Below are 24,245 nucleotides of genomic sequence, written 5' to 3' on the forward strand. Positions count from 1 at the left end.
GAGATCAACTAGAAGTCACTCAGACTCTCACGCTTGTTTCCAATCTGAACATCCATATCCAGCAGGACACTGACTTGGTAAAGAAAAACACAAGATTTTCATTTATTTAAAAAATATTTTAATGCACCATTAATAAAGGGTCCAACGCATTAATACAAGAGAAATATTGCAAATAATATTAAAATAATCATCAAATTAAAAGGAAAAACAATAAAAAATAAATGAATGGAAGGTATGTACATGTTTCCTCCTCATTGAGTAAGGAAACGGAACAACATATTTACAGCTTGGAATCAGTGTGTTTCTACAAGAAACAAACACCTCTACAATATTTACATGTACTTCTTTGTTTTTTTGTTTTTGCTTTTGTTTTTTCCTTTCATCTTTTTCTCCTTTATTAAAGAGGGTTGGTTTGTACTGAAAGGCTTTCATTGCAACAAGAAATATCTTACACATTTTCCTGTTTGGGAAAGAACAAATAAACAGGAGTTTAGTTAAAAGTTCAACATCAAAGTTAAACTTTGGACGGCCATAGCCATGAAAAATAAAAAAATACAACACAAAAGGTCACTGAAATCCCCGTCTGCAACCTATCAGAAACTGCCTAGGATTGTTAACCTCGCAGGGACACGGACACTTTCACCTATCTACAATGCAAACAGACTGTAAGCAGGATTTTTTTTTTTTTGAGTTACGATCTTTCAGAAGGGATGACTGAAGTAAAATATAATGCATTCTCATGAATTCTGCAAAGATCTGCAACACAAGGGGAAAACAAAAACTTTAAGTCTTTGAACAGAAACAACCAAATCAAATAAATGTGCCTTACAAAAAGATCTGCCAAGGTTACCTCGAAGGAATTCTTATTATTATTATAACTTTATTTTACTCGGGGCTCTGCTAGAAATGCAAACTTGTAGCAAATGGCTGCAAAGCCAGCAGCATTGTTCACAAACTCACTTATGTAATTCAGAACCTAACAAAGCAACTAGGGAGAAGGATTTGCAGAAAACGCTTTTGTCAATTGTTTAAACACGAATTTGTGCGCGTGTTGAAACGAAACAGGATGATATATTGTAAGCAGCAACAAAACCTTTTCTTGACTTACGTCACTGACATACATGCTTTTAACCAACAAACGCAACGGCTGTGAAACCAGCGTCATTGCTAATAGGATTGCGTGTCCTTTGTAAATCTTTAGAATTCACATGTGACCTTGTCGACAACAGAACATACTTTTGCGACTTCTCTGTTAACACAGCAGATAGCGTGCCAAATCATCGCTGACGAACAAGCGATGCGAGTTATGAACGTATACACTCCCCCTCCATTGTGTTGGTGATAGAAACAGTCATTGACAATTTCTGATCCCACCCCCACTGGACATGTGCTCAACTGCATTTCACAAGCACAGCCCTAATTATTGTAGATGAATAAAGAACCCACAAAGAGCGCACAAATAATTTGTTAAAAGCACCTATATGTCAGTATCCATAAGTTTGGAGAAGAAAAAAAACAAACAGGGGAATATAAAAGTTTAGCAGTGGCATTTTAAAAAAACAAACAAACAAAACAAAACAAAAAACACGCACACTGTAAGCTGAAACCTAAATTACACATTTTCACAGTGGGTTAAAACGGCTTTACTCTCATACAGACTGTTGCAAAACAGGAGAGTAACACACAGTGGAGAGAGGAGAAAGGATTTATAGGGCTGGTGGATCACAAAGCCACTGAGGACAGTGGATGGGTACACTGAAGCTCATTTCACTGTAATATACTTACAGCTAATGCAAATAAGTAACAATACCATTAATAACAGCAATAGTAATATAATATAATACTATGAAATGAAATTTTAAAAAAAGCTCCAAAACAACCCTCACGCTTGGAAATCTTGCATAACTGAAGACCAAATTGATTGAAGTGATTTATCTTAAAAGTTACGCCCTTAGTGAGCGAGTCTAAAAACCCTGAATTTTTCTGGTATTCGTGTGCGTCTCTGTGCGGATTTGTACGGGTGCGTGGTTACAGAAGGAATTCGACACTAGAGGAGTGACTCCTGGACGACGCCGACAAAAGAAAGCCCCTTTCAGACATGAACTCCTTATCATTAACGTGACGGCATCCAAATGCATCTGCTTCACATCTGGATAAACACCCTGGCTTCTGTAACTGTCACAAAGAAAATCTTAGAGAGTAGGAGCCTGGCACAACTCTGCATGCTGCCAAGTTTACAGATAGTTTCCCACAATATTAGTTTTGCACGTCTTGTGCATGTTTGTGAATTATTAAGTGCCCTAATCAGCAGTAACTTCTGGACGACATTTTTCCTACCTACTGCTTTTATTAAAGATCAAAGCGTCCCTCACCGATTTGTTTCAGCTACACCCAATAAAGAAAAAACAATATTTCAGAGGCTGGTTATGAGACGCACAATACTACTTCCACAGCAGCATGCAAACACGTGAACAAGTGCTGCTCTTAGAGATAATGGCAAAGGAAATAAACACCGAAATTGTAGTTTCACTTCACTAAAGTCGATACTAACAATAGTTATTTACAAAACTATAATCCTTTTGAAAGTAAGTCATGAGGAACATAAAAATGACCCATGTCTGACTGATGCCGTCACTTTAAAAGAGTAATGAAGCCATGTCTGAGAGAGTGCCAATAAAAGTTTGTCCTTTTCTATTTTTTTTTTCCACATTGTCTCCTTTCAAACGGATGTTGGCATGGAATCAGACAAATCCTTCGTGCCCTGACTGACGCAACAACTTCCTTGGAGCACCCGGTTTTGTCCAGTAATACTGCCACTAACGAGCTGATGCTAAAGGCCTTGTCACGCATCGAGAGCCAGATGACGCCAATCCATCACCCATTAGCTTGTGGAACTGCCTAGAGAATGAAAACTGCGTGTGAAAAGTGCCAAGTGTGTGCGTGTCTACGTCCTAGGTACTGTGAGGCTGGCTATGAGGCCATGAGGAGGGGGCAGCATAGGGTACTGGGGTGGTTCAAGTTACACATTTAGGAGAGCGAACTCATGGGGAAAGGGAGGTGTTTACGGGTATGGGCTAGCCATTGGCCATTGGTAAGTGCGGTAGAGAAGTGCGTTGTCTAGTTGAGCGTCCCGCGACAGTTCTCCGTTCCGCACAGACAAGGGATCTTGTTCTCCTCCAGTGGGAACTTGTAATCGTACGTGATCTCTTCGTTGACGGCAATGGGTTGCTTTGAGTAGATCACAATCTTTTTCTGGGACTCTATGGTGATGACCTTGGCGTAGCAGTTTGGCTGCAAGGGGGGAAAAAGCATAGACAGACTGATGGGCGACAGCTGCAGAACTTAACATCAGTCCATATCTAAAGCATGTAAGAGGCAGATCATTGTTGAGTGTTTTCAGACTTACAGTGCAGCAGTGGTTGATGAATCGTGCCAGGTTCCCACACTTGGTGGCATCTATAATCGTATCGTGGTCCACTCTGAACAAGTAGCTGCTCCCGATGCCCTGCTGTGCGTAACGCTTCTCTCGATTGTCAGCCACCATCTGCGCACAAAGAACATTTTCTGGCTGACCACACCCTCAAAGTGTCTGAAAAACTGCAATTCACATACCGTCATATCAAAATTACAATGCAAGAGTAAGGGTCCAACACAGCAGGACTATTAGAGATTTATTATTTGTATAAGTATTTTACAGATTTGTTTAGTGGCAACACTGGATAATGAAAACATTTAGATGTCAAGATGGCTGGAAAGTTTCAAAAACCATCACTGGTTAAACACAAAACTCCTTATAAGTCATACCTGTCTTATGTTTTGACCCACATACTCAATGACCATCTCATCAGCAGCAATGGGCTCCATGGCAAACAGGCCCCATTCGTGGATTCGGCTGCGTCCGAAACGAAGCCTCTTCTTTCGGAACTGCATCAGGACAGAGCGGATGTAATTTAAGAGGAGCCTTACTAGCAATACATATTTTTATAAACTAACCTGTCCTGAATTAACAAATAGTTTTAAGTACTTACAGGCTATATCTTTGTTTTATAATTGGATCTTCAACAATTCAAAAACGTAAAGTAATTCAAGTTGATAATTTGGTGTGAAAACCAGAAAAAAAAAAAATAAAAAAAATTGTTGACTAGAATAAGAACATGCAAAAAAGGCCCACACCCAAATGTTTGACCACTGACCTACTGTAGTGAGCAGATTTTCTGCATGTTTAGCACAAAGGCAGATCTGTGACTCCGACCCCGGATTTGTGTAACAATGAAATCCAGAGATACAGCCTCTTTCAAAACCAAACACACACGCACACAAAAAACGAGAGCAGAGCCACCTTCCAAAAAACTCCTATTCAGACATCACATTAACAAATAAACAAATTCCTCTTGAAACCAAAAGATAAAACCACCATTGCGAAGGTAAAACTTCTGCATTCAGCCCTGAGTTTCATCTTGTGAGGTTTGGGAAAAACCTTTTGCTTAATAAACCACAGAGTTCGTATCAAAATTGGTCTTGTTTGTAGTCTAAGTCTGGACTTAAAGAATTCCAGATGCTTTTCTTTCCAAGCTACGATGACCTGGATGACTGAGAACCTTCACAGACGTCTTGTTTGTGTTTAGACTGTAAAACATGTTGGTATATATCCTACTAAATTCAGCTATGCGCTTCTAAAAGCATGGAATTAGTTTCAGGCTCTGGAAATTTATTCCTTAGATGACCTTTTGATTACACCCGTGAACTGCAAACCCTCTAATTTATTGTGTCAGGTGGCATAACTTACAGTGTTTTTGTTTTTAAGCAAAGATTATTTTTTTTAAAGTTAAATCTGTTGACAAGTCGCAGGTTGCAGTTTAACTTTGTCCTTTAGCTTGTAAATAAGTGACCACATGAATATAGTGCTGCTCGTACCTTAAGCTGGTTGAGTTTAAGCAGGTCAGAGTCCATGACGGCAGTGGTGCCAATGACAGTGAGGAGGCGTCGCTGCTCTGAACGTCTCTCTGATAGCACTCGGTTAGCACCCTGCCAGGAAACAAACAGAAGAGCTTCAGAGAGTGCAACGGTTACACCAAGCCTTCATCAGATGGCCTTGACGGGACACAGCATGAACCTGAAAAACACCCCTGACCTCAATTTCCAATACCCCTGCTCTTGTAGCAGAGGTTCATTTGCGAAAGAGATATGACTGGAAAAGTTATTACGCAAGAATAGAAGCAAGTCTGCCCTCGAATACTTCAGTCCCAACCACTGCCTTCCCTCTATTACGGTTTAATAATTAAATTCTTCAGATGTTAACTTGCGTTCCTTATACATATCAAAAATTACTCTCATAACTACTGTGAAAAAAACTTGAGTGTTAAAGGGAGCCCAGCAGTGTAACTGCAGCACAAATTTCCAAAAACAAGGAAAAGGAATCTATGGAAAAAATGAATCAGCTGAAACTTCCTCAGAAACAAAATGAACTGACATGTTCTCATGCTACGCCTCAAACATCATTTTAGATTTTGTCAGACTATGCAACTTCTGTGTTTTTACAACCAATTAATGCTTTGCTTTCAGTACTAAAAAGATCAATATTACAATCAAGATAATAATCCATGAGATTACATTTCATGTTTCACCTATAAAGCTAAGTGAAACAGCTGTTTTAATGTATCATCATGAAGTTAAATCATGTGTGTGTCTGTGTTGCTCTGTGTGCGGGGGAGGGGGGAGAGATCCCCCTGAGTATCAGTAACTCTGCTGCCTGCCACAAATCTTTGGTTTGAAAACATAAACAGGGATTATATTATTATTATCTCTTTGTTCCTGATATAAGCACATAAAAACCTCGAAGCAGCAGAGACAAAAGACTCAGACTGATGTGGTGCCCCAGTTACATCTCATTCTGTGCAAAGTCTGAATTAGTCTGTAACTCTAGAAACAGCAAGACTGCATAAAACATGCCACAGTAAAATATAATAATTTGTGTGTATTATTATAAGGAACTACGCTTGTGTCCATGGAAGCAGTAAGGGAAAGCACAACGGCTAAATGGGAAATACATTACGGAGGAATAAACCTTGCACAGCAACACGATAACGTGGATTTTCCACTCTAACTCACACAAACACTAAATGAGCTGATTTTTCAAATGTTCCTACGTTCCATGACAATCTGGCATTGTGTGGAGGATAACTGGCTGCACGTGGGACCAATGATGGTGCATCATATGAGTGTCTGACGAGCATCAAGATCATCACCCTCAAGTGACCCAAACCTTATTTGCGGGCATTATAAAAGAGGAACGTTGCATGATGAAATCATAGAATCATCACAATAATAGCCAAATTTAGGCCTATGATAAATGTGTGGGGATCTGTGACCTCTTACTCCTTTTTTTCTGCTTTTGACTCTAGGCAGACTTATCAGAAAGCTTTCCCTGCACTTACACCAAAGTAATACTCACAAAGAGCTGAAAGACCCACGTAACTGTTAAAAATACTGTGATGCATTCAGGACACATACTATGTTAGTGCCCAGCATTATGCACCGGGCAACCATAGCTCTGTAGGTTAAAGCTGACCACACGAACATATATGCAGTATGACTATAAGCATGTAGTGCAACTGTAATTACTCCTGGCACACAGGAAATGGTTCTCACACATTATTTTTAATCAGCCATTACAAATAAATAAAAAAGCATCCAAGCCGAACTCCATTTAAAGGTTAGCGCAATACAATCAGCAATTCCAACTTATTTTCCCTAAATTCATTCAAACATTTTTATTTCCTCTGTCCACACAACTCCTTCAGTGGCTTCATGCCCCAGGTCTTTGAAATTAATTGGCTGTAAATAAAAAAACTGTTTTTTGTTTTTTTTATATTAATATTTGCATGTCTCTGTTTGCTTTAGGCTGGGAGATGTCTATACTTGAGCAAATCGTGCCTTGGAATACAAAGTGATAAGTGCACAACCGGTCTAGCCTTACTACATGTATTATTGTTTTTTCTAACTAAATTCTAATGAAGACATAGTGGTTAGTGTGTTTGTGTAAATAAACGCTGCGCTCATGTTTCCTGTTTGTATTTCCAGCTAAGAGGCACCCAATTTAGCAGTATTTCATGGAAGTTACAGACTGAACCCAGTCTTTTTAATGAAAAACACATAAAACATGTATTCGAATCCTCCAATTTTTGAATATGTGAGATTTTCTCCTTTATTTTTAATAAAGGAGAATTGGTTTAATTCCTGATTGGGAATACATGTGCTGTGCAAATTTCTAGAGCTGTTCAACCATGCTTGAGGAAAGTTGGAGTTGGAGTTGCTCTGATTATTCTTTCCAAAACACTCAGTGTGTGAATGTGTGTGTGAATGGGTGGATGACTGCATATGTGAAGCGCTTTGGGGTCCTTAGGGACTAATAAAAGCGCTATATAAATACAGGCCATTTACTTTAAAGGTGTGACACTCACTATGATGAAACTTTTCAGGGAACTTCATAAGAATTTATGTGATCATTAGGATCCTTTGACGTAAATTAAATTCATCATCTTTTGTTCAGGAAGGGGTAATTCACATGTGACAAATCCGGATCTACATCAGGAAAAAAAGAATTATGGATTTCCTGTGTCACAAACAGGAATGATCACTGTGCTTTACGTGAAATAACGCCTGGACTGAAACATCCTGCCACTGGCCCAGAGGAAGAATTCACTCTTCAACATTCTCGAAATGCAATAACATTTGTACTGCTTTTGAATACTGACGATAAGATACGTGATATGAACATTAAACTCAAAAGCAGTGGACACAACTTGAAGTTGGAATTTCAAGAATGTTACAATTATGGCTGCCAACAAAACAGGAAAACAAAGGGAAAACTACATGTTTACATTCAAGGTTGGCGCACTTGTTTCGTCTGTTGTTAAATTCATCACACCCTTTCACTCTAAACCCACTTCTAACAGCAAAGATGATGAGGAAAAAAAAGAAAAAAATGTCAGTCAGAAAGAAATATTTTTGTTTCAAGTAGTCTTGCAAGGAAAAACAAAAGCCTGATGTTTTCAGACATCACATTATTCCTGTGAACGACCACATTCTGACTCATACAAGCCTGATAATCAGGAAGCCCGACTAGAAACGACACGCATCTCGCACGTTTCTCCATGACTCTTATTTTCACACAGTTTTTCAGTTTGTATTGTCCTTTTTTAGCATGATTATAAATCAATACTTTACTCATTATTATCAGCCCTTATAGCACTGTTGTTGTTTTGTTGAATTTAATGTTCTTTTTACTGACAAAGAATACATGCCATGCTTTAAACATATGAGCAGTGATGTATGTGACTGAAATTAAATATGATTTGTTTCCCCTGCATGAGTCTGTCTCAACCACCAGACAGCACAAATTTAATGCCTAAAACCTCTGTATTGTAAATGTCCACATACTCATCATCTTACTTCTCTGTCATTTGAAAACCTTTTTCATCTCAAATCCTAAAATTACCACTTCGACTAAGCCAAATATGAATCACCTCCATTCCAAATGCTTGAGAGGCACTATCTAGCCAAATGTTGACTTTATAATAATACCCTGAAACAGCTACAAACCCCTAATAATTGATTACTGAGGCAGTGGAGACCAGCAAAATATTTTTCCTGGAAAAAAAGGTTCAACTGGATATCACATTAAAATTCCATTTAAACCCGGCTTCAACTTTCCACACAATCGAAAGCACGTCCACACCAACATCTCCACTGCCAATCAGATTTACTGACTTTAGGTTGTGCTGCATGCACAGATTCACCTCACGGGCATTTTATCCTGTTCTTTCAACAACAAATGAAGGATCAGGCATAACAGAATCTCCAATCTCACAAACATTCGATTAGGAGAGTGAACGTTATCTGTGAGCGAGTGAACATGAACATTGAACTGTCCAAGTGCGTCGGCCTGTTACCCGATGCTGACTCATTTTTAAGGAAAAGCCTAAACAAGTTTTGCAAGATATCTCAAGTATTTCAGCAAAGCTTCTCAACTCCTTTAACAGACAAAATCAAACTGATGTTAGAGCAACAGATTCAATAAATGGAAAAGAAATAAAAGAAGATGCATCCAAAAAGATTTGGAATCTGCCTACCGAGGTGTCGACATTCTCCACCTCCCGTATGACCTGCTCGGGTAGGTCAAGGTCCAGGTAGACATCCTTCTCCTTGCGGCTGATGGCGTAGTACCCCTCGCTCCTGGCACAACCGGTCACATGCTCACGAAGCTGCCCATCTATGTTCTTCTTTTTGCGGCGAGGATTTGGCAAATTGGTTAGTGCAGCCCAAAGGTCAAGGCTGACAACAGGGAACCAAATATAAAAGCATTCCTGAATTTAAAAACGTCACGTTATGCAGACAATTTAGTAAATTCATAACAGTCAGACTTTTTGGATATTGTGTCACTTCCATGTAAATCAAACCTAGTGCCCATACAGGTTTGAGGTGAAAGATAATGACTGAAAAGGATATTTGTATGGTTGACCCAATGAGTGTCATTGAGCCAGTCAGAGCTATGGTCATCCTGTAGCAGCTTCTCATAAGTCTTCTTCAAAAACAACAAGTCTTCACCATCCAGACCAGAGTTCCAGATGTCATACAAGATGGTCATCTGCTCAAATTCACTGCGGTTGTCAAACTTCACAGCTGGTGGCTCAGGCGCTGGGACAGGTTTCGACCAGTTCTGGGATGTTGTTACTCCTGCTTCTTGCAAAAAGAGCCGCTCACTCTTCCTCACTTCTTCAACCAACTCTTCCTCCATGTCTGAGCTGGACAGCTCCCCAGATTCAAGCTCCTCCACATCCACATCTTCGTCCAAATCTGAGTCCTGCAGGTAAGAAAAACTGTCTTTTAGTTTCTAGTCTATGCGGTGTTTACACTAATACAGACTGACACATTGGACATTTCTCTGGCCAGTTAAAGTCATAACAATATTCATAACTATATTCAGTGACTGAATGTCATTGACATTTTTCATGAACACAAGTGTTCTTAGAAAAAAGGCACAGGTGCTGTGCCAAGACGCGGTAAAGATCAAAGATTACAATGCAGGGACTCCAGCAATACTTAACAATTATGTCTTAAAACGAGATGTCTAGAAAGCTTCTCTTTCTTTTGTTGATAAAATAAATTAAATTAATTATCTAGTCCAGTGTTTACTTGGGCGTGACTTGACCTATGAAGATGTGATTGGTTAATTTGAATTTTTTTCTGTTTCCTGCCTTTTATTGAAGCACATTTCTACTATGTGTTACTATGACCCTGATGAAGGCCACAAGCCGAAACGCGTTGGTCAGTCAATAAAGTTGTTCATCTTCCCTTTAAGTGTTGCTGGAGTCCCTGCATTGTGATTTGTTTCATTCTCTCCACGCACTTTTGAAGCAGGTGAAGTTGTGCCAGAAATTTTTGCAAAGATCAAAGATGAACCTGAGGTAACCTATTGTTTGGAGCACCATCTGGTATTTCAAATAACTATGAGAGGAGATGCCTCAGAATCCGTCTGACTAAGTTCAGGGGGTGAAAATAGCAAAAACAAGTCAGAAACTCATCCAAATTGGTACTTTTTCATATATAGTGCACAAGTTGAGACAGTTTGATTCAGACGAAGTCTCTGGACTGTTACCTGCTGTATTTGCAAAGAGCGCCATCGGACATTAGACATGCCACTGGCAGGTGGCATGTTTATGGTTAATGAAAACTCATCTGCGCAAGTAAAAGAAGTTTTTTATGATGCAAAGCACCTGGATGATGTTAGCTTTAAGCAATGCTAAAGAAATGTCAGTAATTCTAGTGTGATTGCACCAGTAAGACTGAGAGCAGAGCGCTGGGGGTACACCCTGTTGTTACCCCATCTGTTTTCAGCCAGAACACACCCAAGAATTAAAAAAAAAAAACAAACTGTATCACACAGTCCTGTAAATGCAAAAAAACCCCACATGCACAAAAACTCCATTTCTGTCAACACTGGAAATGTCCAAAGGTTTACCAGCGGAAATTCTTTCGAGACGTGTAAAACTCTTCAACTGTACCAATTTCAAAATTCCAACTTTGGGCTTACTGGTAATGAGTCAGTGCTATTGTTGCCTGTGGCATGTTTACGGTTATGACAATCTCAAACATTTACAGGAACAAACGTGACAAATATACCTCTAATTTCCGCTTCCTCTGTTTCTTGCCTGGCTGCTCCTTCTGCTTTTTTGTGTGATGAACCTCAAGGTTTTCTTTATCTTTCCTCTTCCTCTTTTTGCTCTTTTCCTCTTCAATTTCAAAACCCTTGCCAATTAGGTTCTTCTTCTTTGGTGATGGAGACACCGGCGTAACATGGCCCGTAACCTCAGAGTCACACATCTCTCCCACTGCAGAAAAGAATTCCCCTGTATCTCCCCGTGATGTAAGTGGATCTCCAATGACTTCCTCTGGTGCTTCAAGCACCCCAGAAATAGAGTTGAGGTCAGCTGGGAGCAAAACAGAAGAATCTTGTCTGGAGGAAGTCCTTTTGGCACCAGTTGGTACTGGGACAACAGGGGGTTTGCAGTAGTTGTGCTCCATAAGGACGATTACAGCCCCTGGACTCATAAGGAGGGCCAGTGACTCTGGGGCGAAGTAATTTCCTTCCATCTTGTGCTCCTCTGCTTCATCAGATGTTTCTGTCTCCTCCGAGTCTCCAGGATCAGGGTCCATTTTCAAAGCCACATCAGCTAACACAGAAAGGTCAGTTGTTGAAGCAGAGGCCAGCTGCAGGAGGCTGGAGGCCCCAACCTGTTCTCTTAGTCTTAACCTCTGCTCACTTTCTTCCTCATCCTCATCTTCCTCTCTGAGAGAGTGACAGGAAGAAGTAGACAGGCTAGATGTCCGTGGTCTGCCTCTGGACCTTTTGTTGACAGATGGTGGTGCTGGGGCCTCCTCAAAGGCCATCCTACACATAGAAGCATGGTCCAAAGGCAGGTTCTGCACAGTGCGGCACACCATAACAGGAGGAGCAGAAGATTTGGGAGACTCTTTGCCTGCACCGCGTTTGCTAGGGGATTTGACTGGGGTAGTCTGGGGAGAAATGAGGGGTCCTCTCTTAGACTCCTCTGTATCTTGGGTTCGTCCAGATGGGGGCACAATGAGAGCATTCCCTTCGCCTGGTTTAGAGGCAAAGGGAAGCAGCTGGATGCCCTGACTGGGACGAGATGAATTGGGTGAGGTTGCAGTGATGGGTGAGTCTGGAAGCCTGCCTGAGAGGAGGGGAGATTCACCCGAAACTTGCGACGGAGATGGTGGTGCAGCTGGCAATTGCATTTTGCTTTCGTTCTCGTCTGTAGAGAAGGAGACTGTCTTTTTGCGCTTCTTGAGAGGGGGCACAAGAACGATAGGGGATGTAGGGCGTGGGTATTGTGGTGAGGGGGGATGTTTGGTAGGCGCCGTTGTGTCTGCCTTGCCATCTTTTGTATCACCTGAGAAAAGATACAAGTTTTCAAAGATTGAACTCGAACTGAAGCTATTATGTTACTGGTGCTTTTTGGTGATTTATAACAACTTCTGACTAACCTGTTTTGACCTCTGCCTTTGGAACAGCTGCATTATTTTCCCTGAGAAAAACAAAACAAGCATTTGAATGTTGAAAAGTACAACATTCGTTGTTATATAATTCTGATTACAGCAGTACAAGTGATGTACCTCTCATTGTCTTTCTCAGTTGTGCTATCCATAGTTGACTCATCCATGCTGTCTGGTCCTTCACTCTCTGCCCGCTCTCCTTCCTCTTCATCTTCATCCTCTTCTGAGGATGAAGATGAAGATCCTGAAGATGAAGAGCCTTCAGAAGAGGATGAGAGGCTCTCGTCGTCACTGTCTGCACTGAGGACATCATCTAAAAAAATTAAAAAGTCAATGTAAACAGTCATGATAGCTGAAAATAAGAACATAAAGTTATGAGATTCCTGTTTGTGATTTACCATCAGACTCTTTTCCACTTTCGTCTTCCTCATCCTCCTAAACATGGGGGGGAGAAAAAAAAAAAGAAGTTGTCATCACAATATAATCACAGTGACATCCTGCCATCTACAGGTGAGGACAGAATTTGTAACCCTGCTATGAAAATTTCTTTTTATTGCATTCAATTCACTACAGAACTATTTCCTAAGTGGTGTTAAAGAGAGCATGGAATTTTTAAACACAGCTTTTCCAAACATATTGGTTTTTTTTGGATGCTTACATTATTTTACTTTGCACACAGATTTCATAAAAACTACCAGGGTTATTACCCCCCTTGATATTAATAACCAATTGCGTATCCTTTTCCTGGATAACAGCCTGCAGTTGTTTGTTATAGTTTTCATCAAGTCACACACACACACACACACACACGTGCACACACACACATCTCCTGAGCAATCGCAGCCCATTCTTCTTTGGCAAATCTCTCAAGCTCCTCCAGAGATTTAATGGGTCTTTTGGCACAGACCTCAGTGGGCTCAATGTTAACTTGGCTTTCTGTACCAGGAACAACCCATGCTTTGGTGTTGTTGAGTTGGAGAACAAAGCTTATGTTCTACAAACATAAGCTTTGTTCTCCATGGCCAAAGAACTCTACTTTTGTCTCATCTGACCAAAGGAAACATTTCTTTGGTTCCAACTTTGCTTAGTCATTCACTAGTGTCTTGGCAGCTGTTAATGGGCTCTTTAGACACCTCAAACCCTTGTTTGTTTTAGTACTGCATGCAAATTGGAAAATAACCTTCAGTTTGAACCTTCACAAAGTCAAAGCACATCATGGCACATCAGTGGTTTGTGCTATGGCTCAATAAAAAGGTCACATTTTCTGGCGACTTATAAAGGTGACACTGGTAATTTTTGTTTTCTCAAAAAATTGTTATTGTGTGTAAAAACAAATCAAGAAACAACTAACTTATGGTTTCTAAAAAATGTTTAAATAAATAGTATTCTTAAAAGTGCTATGTTAAAAATCCCTTGTACGTTTTAAAATACTGGTGATCACCAGTGCTACCCCTCAGCCTCCTAATAGATACACATATAGCATAAATTTGAAAATCCTAGGCGACTTCCTTCTTGAGTTATTGTATTCACAGGATTTTCAGAAGGTCAAGGTCACCGGGAGTCAAACTCATGTGAGATTTTTAGTTGATGCACCAGTGGTATGAATTTCAAAATCCTATGCCGCCTTGTTGACGTTGCAAACTTGGGATGCCCGCCTGCCTGCCCAGTGGGGTGACAGCAACATCCCATCAGCCTTTTACAGCTGAGAGGTAGAAACTACTTTGGAAAGTTTTGAAAACAACTTTAATTTTCATACAAGGCTAATAATTTTGTTCTTATCTGTAGCTAACTAAAAGAAATGACAACATGAATTATAAACTCATGTTATCACATTCATATTTTTTAATAATCTAAAGTCATTTTTTAAAAATTGTGTTTTAATCTTGAATCACAATTTTAAAACAAACAGACAAACCTTTTCAGTAGAAGAACCATCAGATGTTTCTTCTCCCTCGCTGTCAAGCTCCCAGGGTTTCCGATTTCTTGGCTTCTTTTTCCTCCTCTTGTTGTCCCTTTCAGCTCCATGCCTGTCTGCCTCTGGTATTCTCTCGTCAGCAGCTGAAAACAGGTTAATTTAAGACTTACATGGAGCAGATCAAGTAATCCAACCCATATTTTTTTTTAAAGTCTGAATTACAGCTGAGCAAACCTTCATCATCTTCGTCCGGTGGTGTTGAGGGTCGTGGCCGTTTCATGTCGCCCTCTTCAAACTCTTGAGGTTCTTTCCGTTTCACCTGCATAGTTCAAAGTATTTTTTAAGAATGAAAACAAAAAAACACAAATTGACTTTACAAAGTCTGACTATTTTTCAGAACTAGAGGAAGTACCACAAACTGACAACACCAAACACTTGTGCACTTTTTGAATATTGTGGTACCACATAAAAATTCAAAATATTAGAATGACAATATCAGCTATTTTAAACTACACTCGTGACACCATTTATTGACTTAAGCTTGACATATACTGTGCTAAACATTTATACAGTATGGTTTACCTGTGAGAGCCTTAAATATAGCTTGAAGAGTATCTAATAAGAAACCTAACTACACAATGCCCCAACACAATCATTATTATTGGTCCATTTGGTACTAACATGCACTGTAAATACTGCACTATTGACTGAGAAACAATAAGCAGGAAAACAGCATGATGATAATGCAGTGAAACTTATGCTGTTTTATTATGTTCATGTCACATTCAGTCCATGTATGAACGAAATTACTGTCTTTTCTAACTCCTGACACTGGACAGGTCTTCAGTACAACTAAATAAATTCTGTATTTATTAGGTCCAACATGGAGAACAGTTTCAGTTACCATTTAGTGACATCAACAAAGTGCCTCAACAAGGTGGCATACAAGCACCACTGCCACCTAGTGTTTTGGTGGTGTAATGGCAAATGAGACACTCCAACAAACAAACATAAAATATGAAGGCAGTATAGATTCCATACAGTAACATGGAGATGAAACCAAAATCTGCAGCAATAAAGTACCGTTACCTTGAAAGAAGGCAGTCGTAGTGCTCCACGGAGAGAAAATCCCTCCATGCCACCACTCTTTGCCCAATCCACAAGAGACATGAGAGGCTCCCGTGGACGGTTGACCTTTTCCTCTTTTTTCTCTTCATCCCGTAATGCAGAAACCCCCCTAACCATCGTCTGGAATGGCTACAAAAAGTAGACATTTACAGAAGATATTACTTTTTTCTGGCCTTGTAACAACAGTCTTTCTTTTATATAGTTAACTGACTAATAAAAGCATCATTAAACTGAGATGAAATAGTAACAGGAATGACATCTTTCATTAAAAAAAAAAAACAAACAAAAAAAACATGCTAATTATAAAAAAAATCAATTACACTTAAATGGAGGAAGCACATACATAAACTAGTAAAATTATTAAGTAACAGGGTGGGCCTATTTATTTTACATACACAAAAATTAACTGCAACCTTAGAAAGATGACCTTCATTATTGTTGAGGCTGGGCTTCCTTACCTTGGCCTTGGTCTCTTTCCGCTCCCACCACTCGTCAAAGGTGGCAAAGGCTACATTCTCCACCATCTTGCGGTTCAGGTCCCTTTGCATGATGTTCTTCATTTCTTGGATAAGAGTGGCCAAGACCATCTGCACTGTGGCTTCATGAGGATTCTCTGCCAGCATGGACATCTCCTCCCCTGGAGCCCTGTACTCATCTCCATCCCCAGGCAGCATCGTGCCATAGCCAGGTGGGGGCATATAAGATGGGTAGTGTGGCGGTAAGACATGTGGAGGCCAGCCAGTGTGTGGAGGCGGGATACCATGGTGTGGATGGGGTGGTATTTGAGTGCTGTGGGGATCAGGGTAGGGATAGGTCATGTGGGGTGGCATGTATCGGTGGTCTTGGTCATAATGAGTGCCTGCCCCATTGCCCTCTTGGTCCATGTAGGGGTGGTGTGTGTGATGTTGTGGAATAGAGTGGAGATGGTAGGAATTGTAGTCTGCAGTAGCTGCCTCACCCGGGCCTGTGGTGCCATTGGATGATGACATGCGCAGCTGGTGTAGGCGACTTAACATGTGGGTCTGCATTTGGAAAGACATAGGGGTTCCACCACTGTACTGGTTCATCAGCTCCATGGAGCTGGCATAGTCATACATGTGGTGAGGCATGGGGGGAGGATACTCAGGGTGCAGCTCCATGTGAGGAAGGGGAGGAATCCCTGGTGGAGGTGGGGGTTGTAGGGAGTAACCAGGGGGTGGTGGAGGGGGCAGATGAGGGGGGTAGGATGGTATGGGAGGGTGCATGGAGGTGCCAAAGTGCTGTGCAGAGTCAGAGATGGGTGGGGGTGAAGATGAGGGGTCTGTTGTTTGTGAAGTCATGGCAGCCTGAGATGAAGAAGGTGAGGATCCTGAGGTGACTGATGGCTGGTGGGTGGTCACGGTTGTTATGGTCGTAGTCTCCTCCTCCTCATCTGAGATCTCCATGTCTTCTCCTGAGGAATGAGGAGAGGCCTGAAAGAAAGCAGAATTTACTGTCTTAAGTTGAGTAACCACCCACATATTGAAGCAAATTCTCAAAATAACACTTACTGAATTATTTTTCTGTCCCACTTTTCTAACATAGAAACGGGCACATTAAAAGCAAGAAACCAAAACATGAACATTACGTTTGACAGCACTCAGGATGTTAATCACTGTGTTGGTACTGAGGATGTTTTTATTCATTTCCACCAAATATTTATTTCTCTGCCCACAGACAGGTATTTCTGGGTGACTATCAAAACAACTGATTCTATTTATAAAAATAAATGGAATCAGGACCGATCATACCTGACTCTGTCCATTAAAAGGTGGTGTGTGCGCTCCTGTCCGGCTCTGTGCATCAGCAGATCCAGCCTGTGAAGACTCTTCCTGCAATGCTCCAGGACCAGCTGGGCCGACTTGGGCCTGAGTTTCCTCTGGGGGTGGGATGTGGGGAGAATAAGTAGAAACGGGTGGTGTAGATGCTGTAAGTACTGTGGGGCTCTTCCTGCCTTCTCCCCCTTTCCCCCTTTTTCTTCCTCTGTGGCCATCTCTGTCTCTTTCCCCTTTCCTCCTGTGGTCTTTCTCGCCATTGTCCCCCACCTGTTCCCGCTCCCCTTTCGCATCACTTGACCCACGTTTTGTTCCATCTCCACTTCCGCCCCCATGCTTCTCCTCTTTCCTATCCTCCTCATCTTCTTCATCAGAGGCAAGAAAAGAGAATTTAGCTTTTTGTTCCTTCAAAAGCATCTCAATACGAGAGTCCAGACTGCTGCTGTGGTAGACAAACGGTAAACTCTCATTGGTGGAATCTGGCTCTGGGGAGGACGAGTCCCTTTGAGGGGGTGGAGGGGAGCTAGAAGAAGATGAAAGATGGTGGGGAAGGGAAGTAGAAGAAGGAGAATTAGAAGAGGAAGCAATGGTGGGGTGGGGCGGAGAAGAAGGCGGGGGTGTCTTGGGTGGGGCAGGTGGGGTGCTGGGACGACGTTTGGGTTTTGTCCATTGTTCTTCACCGGCAGGACTATCCTGGTTGAAGTCCAGTGTTCCAAGTGTTTCTGCTACAGCTGCTGCAATAACAGAAGCTGGTGGGAGAGGAGGTGGGGGAGGTGGAGGGAGAGCACTGTGGTGACCATGGTAGTCTTTTTCAGCACCTAATGAAGGCAGAGAACCCCTCTCTGTGACACTTGTGCTCCCTAGGCGAGTGGAAACGTCCAATCCCTGAGGAGGGGCTGGGGCAGGCTCTTTGGAGGAGTATGTAGAGTAAGACGATGGGGGAGGAGACATGCTGTTAGATGAAGAGCGGTACGAGTTGGAATTGTACCTGGGATCCGAACTGTTAGAGTAGTCACTGTCCCTGTCTCTATCTCGATCTCTGTCTCTGTCCCTGTCCCGGTCATGGCTGCTTCTTCTGCGGCTGCTGCTGCCATGGTGGTTGTGAGAATGGTGGTGGTTGCGGTGTCTCTGGTGGCCGTGGTCACCTGACCGAGAGCCCAGGCTGTCTCGCCTGTACCCCCTGTCATCCCTGCGATCTGAATGGTGGTGGGAATGATGGGAATGGTACTTTGAGGAAGAGTTTGTGTCTTGCTGGTGATGATAAGATGACCTCCTGGAACCAATCCCTGCTGGCCCATACCGTCCCCCTGAGTCTCTTTCACGCTCCCTCTCCCTTTCTGACATTAGGGGCTGATCATATTGGTTGGCAAGAGGTGGTGGGGGCATTGAGGAGTGGTGTGCCATGTGTGGCCCAGGTCCTCCAACATTAGGGTAAGGGGGGTAGCATGGTGGCTCATTGGGACGGTATGATGCGGTTGGGGGGTACATAGGACGACCCCGGTGATACACTGAAGGTTCCTGTGCTTCATCAGAGTAGCGTGACACTTTGTATCCTCCAACCGTCGAGGAGACTGCAGAAGACGAAGATGAGGAAGGTAACATGTCCTGGGGAGGGTAGCCGCTGCCCATTGTGCCAGTATTGTAACCAGGATGCCTAAAATGCAGAAATGAAGAATTTATATATGAACCACTAAGTCAGACAATGATGCTTTTTGACTTTATGTGAAAAGGTAAAATGTGGTTTGTGTTGTAACGTCATTTAAATGTTTTTGTTTTAAAAGGGATGACATGAGAAGGATTTTGAGGTTGACATACAATACATACATACAGTGAAATCTAATTGTGGCGAATACTATTGGAAACTCAATGTCGCACAACTGAAACAAACAACCTGAGAGTATTTCCCTCCTCTGTGCAAGCCAAGCTAACAAAGGACACAATAAACACAACAAAATGATGAAAGATGATAAGACCAGACCAGGTCTTTTGTACCAAAAATTTCCCTTCATATCATATGCACCGACAAGTTCAGGAAAGAAGTACATGGTAAAATAAGGTGGAGGCTCGGTTATGGTTTGGGACCGTATTTATAATTATTAATGCAGAAAAGTAGCATCAGATTTTGATCCACCACTTAGTACCATCTAGAAAGTGTCTGGCAATAGCTTCATTTTTCAGCATGACAATGATCCCAAGCATACTGCCAATCCAGTAAAAGCATAGAAACACAATAAAAGCAATAACAAAAAATGGACACCATCAGTCATGGACTGGTCTTTCCAATGCCTAAACCTCAACATTACTGAGGAAACAGAGAAGGAACAAATGACAGCCAACATCCAAATAAGAGCTTAGATATGACCTTCAAAAAGTCTGGAGAACTATTTCTGAAGTAAATTACAAGAAAGCTTGCCTCAGAAGGTTCAGGCTATGTGGAAAAATAAAAGGTTGTCAAAACAAATATTTCAAGACTATCGAACTTGTTAGAATTGTACAAATCTTGTTTTTTTGCCTCATATACTGTATTTTCATGTATGACTGCATGTTTCAATAAATCGCTGCATCCATTTCTCATTTTCCTAGCAAAATATATCGAAACAAGGGGTGCCTCAGTCTTTTCCACAGTACTTTGAACCAAACCACAACAGTAAGACCACTTAAGGTAAATTTTATTCGAGATGCTTTGTTCCAGTTAATTATCAGAAACTAACCTTCCACCAGCATAGCCCGAGTCTTGTGAAAAAGGGGTCCCAGATCTTGAGCTGTAAGGTGTTCCTCCCCCACCCTGAGATGACGCAGAGGAGCCTGGGGTGTAAGGACCTGCCATGGAGGAGGGGGGCGTGTCTAGACGCTGATCATAGCCAGCCTCTACAGAAGGTGTGACATTTCCCGATGTGAGGGCCTGGACCCCTGCTGCCAAAACTGCAAGCTCACTGGAAAGCCTTCGCCTCATTTCTGATGGCTATGGAAACAGAGTAAAAATATATCAAATTAAATGCATCTTCATTCAGATTACCACTCAAGCATGACATCACTAAATAAGTGAAGAGATGTTTGTGCAGTCACAATACCGTGTCAGGCTGTGGCTGTGTTGTAGCCTGAGGCTGAAGCCTGTCTGTCAAAGCCTTGCCTCCTAGAGGCACTGTCTGAGGAGTGTAGGACCCATTTACTATCAGGTCATAATATTTCTGCCTCTGTTGACCTGTATAAAAATAAAAGTCACAGCTATTTAAATGCAAGCTCTCAAACCGAATCAACAGACACAAACAATTTATATCTAACATGGTTTGTATGAAAAACTTTAGATTTAACTGCAGCTTAAGTTTTTTTCTGTGTCATTTGACTGTGTTTTGTTAGCAAGTCTTCTTCCTTTGAGGAACTGCTCAAAAGATTACATGAAAAAGTGACTCTCTTTGTCTTTTGATTTAAAATTGCAAACTGCATATAACGAAACTGCCCAAAGCATCACTGTAACAATGTGCATCAGATGGCAAAGAGGAGACATTTCAACTTACCTTTTATATCCAACTGAGCATGAATGATGTTCCCCATGACAGAGGTGTTGTGCAGGTGCTTGACTGTGTCCTTGGCTCCTCTGGTGCTGGTGAACAATACTCGGGCCAGGCCTAGGTGCTTTCTAGTCTTGGGGTGAAACAGAATCTCCATCTCCTCCACCTCACCAAACTTGGCACACATTTCTGCCAAGAAGGGTTCCTTGATGTTGTCATTGAGTCGAGCAAAGGTCACCTCCTTGAGAGGTATGGGACCCACGTAGAACTCATCAAGCTGCGGTAACAAATTAAAGGATCAGTGAAAAGATAATCAAACAGAAAGCTCCCGAGACGTGTCAAATGAACACTAATCCAAGTATTCTCACCTTAAACTTTGGCACTGGCAGAGACAGCTCTGTATATCTGGACCACAGTCTCCGGGGTCTTGGATCTCGCAGTTCTCCCACAGGTGGAAATCCAGAGTCCTGGGGACAAAAAATAAACAGTCGAAATGATTGAAGATAAAAATAAATAAATAAAAGTGAACATTAACTCACTGGCACACTGAAATGCACTCCATCATATCTGTAGATCTTCTGGGTGACACGCCTAATGGCTGGGTCCTGGACGAGTTTGTAGCTTTTCCACTGCAAACTGACAGCTTTTTGTGAATCTGCCCCACCGTCTGGATCCATCCTACAACTGTCACACAAAGAAAGACCACCATTACACACACAGTGCAGAAGCTACTGATAGAAGAAAAAAAATGACCGGGCATCAGCACAGGGAAGTAAGCTTTAAAAAAATCCCTGCGGAATTAAGCCAAACAGATGCAAAGTGCTGCAGTAATTACAGACTATGAGCACTCTGTATGGCAACCTGTCAGGCTAGCGAGCTGCGTCACATCAGCTGCTAACGATCAACTTTTCGGACATCTATATTTCAGTTGTAGTTCTTCTTGCATGGGTAAAATAAGTAAATTAAACAGACTAGCAAATGGGACGGTCTTAGCCGCGGATATGATGCCGTGTGCTGTCAAAACAATGATCACCGTTACGTCACTGACCATATACTTCAGCTAGCCACCTGCTGTTAGCAACGGCTAACCTAGAATATGCAAACTGCTGCTTTCCGGCATCATGACAAATTTCACGTTCCACGCATTGAATCGGGTTTCCGAAACACTCAGTATAACGCCCACCTATCCGTTTCTCTCACCTCAGATCAGAGCGATGTGATTGTAAATTAGTTATGCCTTCTCGCTTTAGCTAGGGCAAGTCAACGGTACGGTAAGCTAATGCTAGTTAGCAAGAACATCACGTTAGGAGTTAAAAACTATGCTCTTCGTGTCCCTCAACCCACAGCGATAAAATTTTACCAGTTACGTGCCTCACTACGAGGATCTGTAGACTCGTTTCACCTTCAGTTTGATTAAATTCAGACCCCTCTCCTCTTCGACACCTACTGCCCGCTCATCCGAAAGTAGCAACCCGCCGCTACAGTGTAGGCAGCTCCAGCCAGGCCCGGGAGACGAACAAGAAAAACACTGAGTTCCTAACAGAAACGGCTCACCTCCGGCCCGGCTTTAACGCAAAACCGATGAGCTAAAACGATACCGCTACCATTCCGACAGTTAGTCAAAACAGCAACACGCCTGTTCGAGCAACGGAGCCATTGTTTTCGCTTCGAAATCCTGACATTGTTGAGAGAGCGGCCATCGCGTAACTAACCTGAAAGCCTCGCCTGTTCTCCATCAGTGTGTTCAAAATGCAACCTGCGATTACTCACCGGCACTTTCGTCAAAGCTGAAACTAAATACAGGGAACTTTCACATTGACACATAACACTGTACACACAACAGCATTAAAAATTGTTAATGTAAATAAAGTCACTTGTTTTATTCAGCGTGAAATTTACGCATTTTTAAAAATTGGTTTGAATCTGCTCCTACATTCGCAAGTATAAAAAATGGCCAAAGGTCCCTCTAGCGGCTGATAAGCAAACCTACCTCAAAATTACTGTCAAATGTAATTTATTGTATATTAAAATCTTTCAAGGGTTAGGGATCATATTATACTTGTAGTGAGCACTTTAAAGGCATTTATTTCAACATATTAAGTGTATTTATGCCGCTACACCTTGAAGAATTTAATTACTTGCCACATACACAATTACACATCTATAATGTGTAGTGAAATGCTTAAGTGCCAGACTGGCTGTACAAAAGAAAGAGAAATAGAGAAGTATTCCAATCACCCACCCCCACCCCCATTGTGTTAGATAGCTGGTTAACAGCTATCAGTTGAGTAGCCGAGTATCAGATAGGCAGTGTGTGAGTTGCAGTCTCATTTAGCAGTCTCGCGGCTTGAAGGTAAAAGTTCTGCCTCATTCTCTTGACTGAAGTAACTACACTCCTGAGGGCCACCATCAACATCGACTAAGGATGTTTTCTATAGTGTAAGAGTAGAAGTCCCTGAGCATCCCAGCCAGGAGTTTGAAGTCCTTTTTCGTTATCTAAAGTAGGAGAAGCAATGATGGGATTTCCTTATCATAAAATCCTCTCTGATAGAACAGCAGCCAGTGGGCACAACTTTTAATATTGAGGCTGCAACTTGCTGCAAATAAGCTATAAACCATGAAATTCAAATAATTCAGACTGACCTTAGGCACAGAAGATCTAAACAATCTCCAAAGCTTCAAGGTGGGCACTCAAGATTTTTGTCCCCAGTTCAATAATCAATCAGATGTAAAATATGCTTATAAGCTCCTTCTGGAGTACCTGCCTTGTAATGTTGAATAGTGTGAAAATAAAGTTGGTCTTAGACATTTTGGATAGGAAATTCCATAATTTATTAAATAAGGTGATTAACACCAAGTTGGTTACACTGCAGGGATATCAATCTGTCCAGTTATGAAGAATAAACTGTTGCAAATCCATGTTGTTGGGGGCAGCATAACATTTGTTATGGTGTCCCTAGACTCCGTCACTTGAACACACCAAGGTGCTCAGCATGAGCTTGTTCTCATCTGTGTAAAGAACAGGGTGCCAGTGGTGGACCTATCAAGCTGCATGGGGCACAACTGTGATTGCAGATCTTAATAAAAGATACCAGGACCTCATGTCACCACCATGGAGCCAGGTTCAGAGTCCAGTCACAAACATGAACCAGGCTGGAGGGCATTTTCCAGAGTTCTGGTAGGGATCCCTCTGATTCTCTATGGAAAAAGGAGCAGATATTATTCCTGCTGCTGGGCTGATGCCCCTCTAACCTCTTAAGACTGCTACAAGAACCAGAACCTTTGTGTGACTCTGCCAACCTGGCAGAGTCACACAAAGGTTGT

At 41.8% G+C, this 24,245-nt stretch overlaps 1 protein-coding gene across 4 annotated transcripts; it reads right to left on the minus strand.

Moving 5' to 3' along the window:
• Positions 1-1,104: 1,104 nt before the first annotated feature.
• setd1a (SET domain containing 1A, histone lysine methyltransferase) lies at positions 1,105-22,738 on the minus strand. Of its 4 annotated transcripts, none has more exons than XM_085157259.1 (21): positions 22,634-22,738; positions 21,461-21,605; positions 21,290-21,388; positions 20,928-21,198; positions 20,484-20,614; positions 20,124-20,374; positions 17,389-19,066; positions 16,078-17,070; positions 15,581-15,748; positions 14,726-14,810; positions 14,492-14,634; positions 12,975-13,011; positions 12,697-12,889; positions 12,568-12,608; positions 11,182-12,473; positions 9,508-9,862; positions 9,132-9,313; positions 4,915-5,025; positions 3,805-3,924; positions 3,407-3,544; positions 1,105-3,291 (listed from the first exon to the last, which is right to left on the minus strand). In XM_085157259.1, the coding sequence occupies exons 2-21, from the start codon at positions 21,596-21,598 to the stop codon at positions 3,118-3,120; spliced, it is 6,600 nt and encodes a 2,199-aa protein (XP_085013385.1). In that variant the 5' UTR covers positions 21,599-21,605; positions 22,634-22,738; the 3' UTR covers positions 1,105-3,117. The 4 variants fall into 4 exon arrangements, with proteins under 4 accessions (XP_085013385.1, XP_085013386.1, XP_085013384.1 ...); XM_085157260.1 differs by lacking the exon at positions 22,634-22,738 and adding an exon at positions 22,476-22,627; XM_085157258.1 differs by lacking the exon at positions 22,634-22,738 and adding an exon at positions 22,324-22,627.
• Between the last annotated feature and the right edge of the window lie 1,507 nt (positions 22,739-24,245).

The sequence above is a fragment of the Neolamprologus multifasciatus genome, chromosome 4 (assembly GCF_963576455.1).
Source record: "Neolamprologus multifasciatus chromosome 4, fNeoMul1.2, whole genome shotgun sequence".
In the NCBI taxonomy this organism is placed as follows: domain Eukaryota; kingdom Metazoa; phylum Chordata; class Actinopteri; order Cichliformes; family Cichlidae; genus Neolamprologus; species Neolamprologus multifasciatus.